This window comes from Nansenia antarctica (genome assembly GCF_963989245.1).
Source record: "Nansenia antarctica genome assembly, chromosome: 2".
NCBI lineage: Eukaryota > Metazoa > Chordata > Actinopteri > Argentiniformes > Microstomatidae > Nansenia > Nansenia antarctica.
In genome coordinates this window covers 67,037,159-67,044,215 of record NC_137675.1, presented here as the reverse complement: position 1 = coordinate 67,044,215, position 7,057 = coordinate 67,037,159, and the positions used below count along the sequence as shown (strand labels likewise).

Genomic DNA, 7,057 nt, shown 5'->3' with positions numbered 1-7,057 from the left:
CGGGAATGTGAGTCCATGAGACAGATGCATTCCATCCACGACGGCTGGCAAAACCACAGGGGCAACTCCAGCTGGGCACCAACCCAATGACAATAGCGCACCAACTCAATGGCAACGGCTCATGTGATTTGGATTAGCCTACCTTTACTAGTCTTATTCCGACAAGTTGTCTGTGTGACAATGGGCTACATTGAGTCATGCCCTGTGAGACCTAATTTGGGTATGATTTGAAAGGAGCTAGGATCAAGGATTAATAGCAGGACGCCATAACATCACCTAATCACGAAATAGGCCTATGATCAGTACAGTAGGCTAATTTAAATGACGAATGGCCAACATGGCCAATAAGACATAAGCCCCATAATAAATGCACATGGCATTAACAGCCGCTGTGCGTCCTCATAGGCTTATTCAACAAAGAATAAACATTCAACTGCAGGACAGTTAGAATCAGAAAACTCCAGTGAAACTTATGTTGAGGAATCCATCCGTTAACTGCTGTTCACTGACCATCGTATCGACGGCCGGTTAGACTAGCAAATCTGAGGGCAAAGCGGCAATGAGAAACTGATGAACATCTGGAAGTAATGAAAACTGGGAAAATGGACAGACCCACCCTCTCCCTTGAGTCACAGCAATCACGGGTTTTCTTTTAATGAATACATAATCTTTAAATTATTTAGGAATTATACTTCAAACATCATTCCATCTGATTGAACCCATAGCTTTTACCCGAAAAATGTTAGTTCAAGTTATCAAAGGTTACAAAGAGATGATGGTACGGTTCCAAAATGTCTCAACTAGCCTACGCAAGTATCAGGCAAATATGTTTTCTCTAACCCGCCCAAAGATCTTTATGGGAAAATGAATGCTTAGTCGTAAAAATATCTAGGCTAGGCTATAAGAAATCATTATACCAAGTTGTTGTTGTCGTTGAATTGGCAATTGTTGTTAAAGGTTTCCTTTGCTTCCTTGAATAACACACGCGCCACTTCAGACGGCTCAATGTATTGTGTGCGCTCCCTCGAGGAGCGCATTAACGTGAATGATGGTTAGAAGAACAAATATATGCAGAAGAGAAAGAACAAAACCATAGGATACCAAATAATCCATTAAAACCATGCTACTGAAATACGTCGGGACCGACTCACAACCGCTAATACCAATATAGAACCAAATAAGTAGGGAATTCAATTCGTTGACAATAAGAGACCCGTTATACTTCAGAAGTAAAACAGAAATCGAGGAATGGGTAGGACCAGTGCCATACAAAAGAAATCATATTCCAGGCACCATTTTGTACAATAGAATTGAGCCTTACAGACAGCAAGGAAATTAAAATGAAATGAAATAAATCATCGTTGTTGTCCTGACCTTACCTATCCTAGAGGAAACCTTTCAGACGTCTTCGGCCAGCAGCGCTCACTGACAGCGAGACAAAAACACCGCAGCCAAGACCGTCTCAACCCCCTCCCCTCTGTTCTTAAAGGGCCAGCAGCGCGTCTCTGACCAATCTGTTCCCAAACCTCCAGCGACACAATATACACATTCTTTGAAAACGTCAAAACATCTGGTTATGATGGAGATCATACGAAAGAAACAAATCACATTAATTGACTAAATGTCTTGTTTACTTAAGACCACAGAGAGACACAGACGTTCGTGAAATTTCATCCATTCATATTTATTGGCGTGTAGGGGGAATGTGATTCCCGTACCATGACGTCATACTTTGTTCTATTCCCAGTTTCTGCCAATACAGCATTGATTAAAGGCTGCAAATATGACAATGGATACAGCCGCGATATACCGCTAATTGACGTATGCGTAAATGGGTGTTTTCTGGAAGCGGATAGCGTTTTACATATCAATATACAGCACATCCATATGGGGCGGTTCATTCTTGCAGACAAACATTAGGCTACAATGTGAGACATACCGGCACAGGAAATTAATTGCACATGAAAAATAACGAAAAGTGGCGCGCACTTCGGTTCAGGAAGACATCTGGATCAAATCGAGATCTGAGAGGTCTGCGCCCAGCAGTAATCAGGGCGTATTTACGTCTGCGAAGACGATCCTTCGAGCCATATGGCAGATATTGTTAAATGGATCCACGACAATAGAAACTATATGCAATTTACTTAAATGCTGTATGTTTCCTGAAACGTTTTGTGTGTGTGTTGTTAACATTTAAATTGTAGAAGGTTGACAACCTTGAGATGTAACAAATGGCAAATATATCTGTTCTTTTTTCTGTTTTGTTTAAACTAGATATAATCTTTCATATGGCCGTTTTATACAAATGAAATAATAAACAAATGAATTAATGTTTGTATTAATGTTTGTCCTGAAGGTGAAAACCAACCTGACCTCGGGTGTGATTTGAAGTGCTATACAAGGAACAGTGTTCACCGCCCCCCCCCCCCAAAAAAAATGCAGAGCCTTGATAAGACAGAGAGAGGTTTAATACAATGCAGTAAAAAACACAAAACATGTGAATAAATTAAAAAAGTAGTTTTTCCTGATTGGTAAAAAAGCAGTTTTGGAAGAGCCTTGTAAAAGTACAATAGCAGAGAAAATACAGTAGTAGTAGTAACAGTGGTAGGTGCTGCAATTTGATTACAGTAGTGCAATACAATAGATACAGTAGTTCCAATACAGTAGATAGAGAAATAGCTACATTGATTATAGGTGTTTCACCAACCAAAGGTGGGATGGATAATAATGTTTGGTTTACTTTTCTTACCATCAAATACAACCAGCCAGGCAATGAAACATGTTGACAAAGTATGACTGTGTCTCTGTCTTACTTCAGTCTATAGATAACACATGCAGGTGTGTGTGTGTGTGTGTGTGTGTGTGTGTGTGTGTGAGTGTGAGAGAGAGAGAGAGAATGCGCGAGAGAAAGAGTGAGAGCGAGCGAGAGAGAGAGAGAGAGAGCGAGATTGTCAGTGCTTAAGTGGAGAACATCAGTGATGTGACTTGTGTTTTTTGGTCAGTGCAGAAAAAAAAAAGTATTTCACAGTGTTTTAACAAAGACCATTTTCAACACTCACTACCCCTCTACCCTCTTTTTTTATCTATGTTTTCACATGGAAATTGGAACTCTAGTGTTGGAGATACAATCCATATTTCATACGTCTTAAACGGTAATTTATGATCTGAGATGGTTGGATGAATGTAAGAACTCCCTAGAGAAAGAATGTCAGTTATTTGTATGAGGATACATTAACAAGGAAAATCTCCCAGGGACTATTTAATGACAGCGTCTGGCAGCAACTGGCCTCAAACATTCACACACAACTTCACGGCGGCTGTGAAATAGGTCTGCTAAGTAACCACACAAGGTAATCAGGCCCTTCCACAACAGACATTAAACATACACAAGCAAATGGAAAGAAGCCTAGATTTGTCACACAGTCTGTCACACAGTCAAGCTCACAAATACAGTCTGAACGCACCCAACACAAACACACAATTATGGAAGTGCCTGGAAGAGCATTTGGATTCTCCAGTTCTGTAAAACCTAAAATTATCATTCAGAGTCCGACAGAGAGTGGTCTTTCTGTGTCCTCCATGCAGAGAGTGCTGTTGAAAGCCTGTCTCAAAATGCCCAAGAGACAGAGCCATGACTCCGAATGACTGTGTTTACAGTGCAGATAAACTTTCAGTATAAACAGTGAGATCTTTTCCTATAGGAGTGTGAGAGACAGGGAGGAGGACTGATGGTGGGAGGAAGGAGACCAGAAGAGGAAGAAAAAACGAGTAGGGAGGGAAAGGGGGACGGGGGACGGGGGACGGGAGGGGACGAGCGTGAGACAAGGTAAAACGGTGTGTGTTAGTGATAGTTTGTGTGAGAAAGGAGGTGAGAAGACAGACCAGTTGAAATAAAGCATATTTCTGAAGCCCTTCCGTCTCTTTAGGAGATCCTCCAGGCTTCAACAGTCCACTTTGCGAAAGCTGGACCTACTGAAGGAATTCCTGTGAATACACAAACAAAGATGGAGGACATGAAGGGTTCCTTCATCAGGTTTTATGGTTATGTTGTAACGCAGCAAAAGGGGAAGTGGTGCTGTGTGTTTAATATACTCTTCTGGCAGGTATTGCAGTGCTTCTGGTTCTGATTATAAATTAAACAGCTCTCCAACTCGCATATAACACACGCAGATGGCTGCAAAAAGAGGTCAGAAACATCAAACAATGTGCTGACACTTTGCATAACAAAGCCAGGCCAGATTATTTCATCAGATGCATTATGTGCGTGTTAATCCTAATATGCATGAGGGTGGCTCATGGTGTTCTATTGGTTTTTGTGTTTTGTGTACATGTATGTGCCCTATAGGGTTGAGTTACTGCAGTGTTTGTGAAATCTGGGGTTGTCAGTGCTGTGTTAAGTTGGATAAGCTCACAATGTTTGACTTAGCATCTCTGTGCTTAAGAGAATGGTGTAGAGTTACTCTTGTTTTGTAGGCTACGGGAAGGGTCATGCTGTGTAACTCTGAATGAGCTGATAGTGTGTGTGTGAGAGTGTGTGTGCCTGCTTGTGTGTGTGTGTGTGTGTGTGTGTGTGTGAATACAGTGTTATGTTACCGTTGTGTTTGTGTAGTCTGAGCTGGCAGTGGTCTGTAGAGTTGGGGGATCTTGCGGTTGATGAGGGGACCCAGGGATTCTTTGAGCTTATGGTAGTTCCTCTCCATTTCCCTGTGGTAGTCCTTCTGATCTGGTCCAATCAGACCTTTATTCTTCCTCAGGGCATCCTCACACCTGGATGAGAAAAACAGACAAGACAAGGGGAGTCAGGGACTTGTATTCACTGTGTAGTCTGTGCAGCTTTTTGGGAAAGTGGCATCACCTCTTAGTGAAGTCTTTAAAGCAGAGGCGCAGTTTGTTGTGATGACGGAACAGCTTTGGGTCATCAGGAATGTCTGAGAGAAAGACTTGTGCCACCTCCAGAGGGCCCTGCGAGACAGAGGAACTGTTATACACCTACACCAGCCGTATGATAACACAATACAGACACCACACACACACACACACACACACACACACACACACACACACACACACCCAGTGGAGAGCCTACCACAAGTTGTGCATGAGGGGTACCTGGTTGACAGTGGTGCCTACAGAACCCTGCAGCACCATCTGAAGCATCTTGGCATCAGCAGGGTCCTGGTGGGTGGCAAAGGCCAGCTCCTGGGTCTTCTTCTGCATGTCCTCTATGGCCACCTCCATCGGGACCAGGATGATCTGACGAGTGGCGGCAGTGACACAAGAATGAACACTCCAGTCACTAATTAACCCTGACTAACGTACCCTAACCCTAGGCAACTTACTCACCATGCTCTATATAGACTAGGTATGGGTATAGACTCACAGTGGACCATACAGTACTGTTGACATGCAAAACCACCAACCTCCTCTTTGTGGATGACATTGATCCGTGTCTTAATGTAAGGGAAGGCGTGGGAGGTGGTCAGGATGGTCTTGCGCTTGTACTGCTCGTGCAGGTCTCCGTGGGCGTGCCCGTCCAGAGTAAAGGGGGTGCAGTACATGAAGGTGCGCAGATTGTAGTTCTTGTCAAAGTAGGTGATTCGCTCCTTCAGCTCGTAGGTGTCGAAGAAGGGCTCCACGTAGGTGATCTGGAGGTAGGCCTGAGGAGGGGCAGAAACACAGGTCAGCTCCAGAGATCGTCCTCGTACACACTCCTGGAAAACCCAACCTAAGCCTTCAGTGTTATCCCGGGCCCCCGTGCGTCTGGGTCTGACCTTATTGGGGTCCATCTTGTTCTTGTCCACAGGATTGGAGTCCTTGATAATCTCCACCACATCATCGCCGAATCGCTCAGCGTAAAACTCCTAAACAAGAACCAAATGAGAAACACCAGAGTCGGCGTAATTGAAATACATTGCGCAACTCTCCAATGGACAATGAAAATAAATCATCTTTCACATCAACAGCGACACAGTGACGCTGAGACGTGCCTCTAGCCGGTGGGAGATCTCTGCCAGCTTGGTGATGGACGGCTCCTTGTACACAAACTCCTGCTCATCCAGATCTCCAAACCGGCAGCCGTAGAAGCCCACCCTGAAGTAGGTCCCGAACATCCTCTACACACTACAAGAACCAGGTAAGGAGAGGAGAGGAGGACGAAGAAGAGAGGGGAGGGGAAGGGAGAGGGAGGTGGAGGGCAGAGGGAGGAAGAGGAAAACACAATAATGACAGTCTGAGCCACTAAGCTGGCCTTTATTGACATGTTACAACATTTAAAGCAGATGCAACCACAGCGACCAGTGAGCAGACCCAGGAGAATTGAAGCCAGTCACTCTTGTGCAAACGGTTTTACACAACTATAAATTGGTAAGTAAGTGAGAGTGCAAACGCAATGATGTATGAATAAGTGTCGGGGAGGAGTTTTATAACATTTCACTCACCAGTTTAACATCAGCACAAAGGACAGGAAAGATGAGGGGAAACAAGGGAAAGAGAAAGAAAACATTATTGTTTCAATGCAAAATGACCCAGTGACAGTTACTGTACATGGACACACAGAGCCCAATGAAACTCTTACCTCCCACCCAGAACTCTGCAAAAGGACAAAAAGAAAGAACAAGAGAAGCATGTTAGTCGAGTACAACCCACACATACCTCTCTCTTAATAATCATATATAATAATCATAATCATAAAAGTAGGGATGCACGATATGCATTTTTTCCAACCGATACCGATAACCGATGTTTACCCGCTTCTCGTGGCCGATAACCGATATGAGAACCGATATGAGAACAGATATAATTTCACAGTTGATAACCTGTAGTTCATGCACACCTGAAGGTAAGAAAGGCTATGTAGTGAGCAAAGATTGATGATTTAATATTCCATAGTGATCTCACCAAATCTAACTTACATCACTATTGTTAACACAACAAAGAGAACACTTCTGACTCTTCAAATGTCGAAATCATTTAAGCCTCTTTCACACATAGTTCCCTGTAACTTCAATGGAATCCCAAGCTGTGCCGTCCAGCCATTTTCGCCGTTCACTCATGAGTC

The 7,057-nt window shown here is 43.6% G+C and overlaps 1 protein-coding gene across 1 annotated transcript in view; it reads right to left on the bottom strand.

Annotated features, from left to right (window-relative positions):
• Positions 1-2,461: 2,461 nt before the first annotated feature.
• dock6 (dedicator of cytokinesis 6) overlaps positions 2,462-7,057 on the bottom strand; it is a 30,292-nt gene continuing 25,696 nt past the window's right edge. Inside the window, exons 42-49 of the mRNA XM_080522385.1 lie at positions 6,575-6,589; positions 5,988-6,113; positions 5,772-5,861; positions 5,421-5,657; positions 5,110-5,253; positions 4,856-4,962; positions 4,594-4,767; positions 2,462-3,984 (exon numbers count right to left, since the gene is read on the bottom strand). Coding sequence (XP_080378511.1) covers positions 3,942-3,984; positions 4,594-4,767; positions 4,856-4,962; positions 5,110-5,253; positions 5,421-5,657; positions 5,772-5,861; positions 5,988-6,113; positions 6,575-6,589 — 936 coding nt within the window. The 3' untranslated portion in view covers positions 2,462-3,941. The remainder of the gene's footprint in view (positions 3,985-4,593; positions 4,768-4,855; positions 4,963-5,109; positions 5,254-5,420; positions 5,658-5,771; positions 5,862-5,987; positions 6,114-6,574; positions 6,590-7,057) is intronic.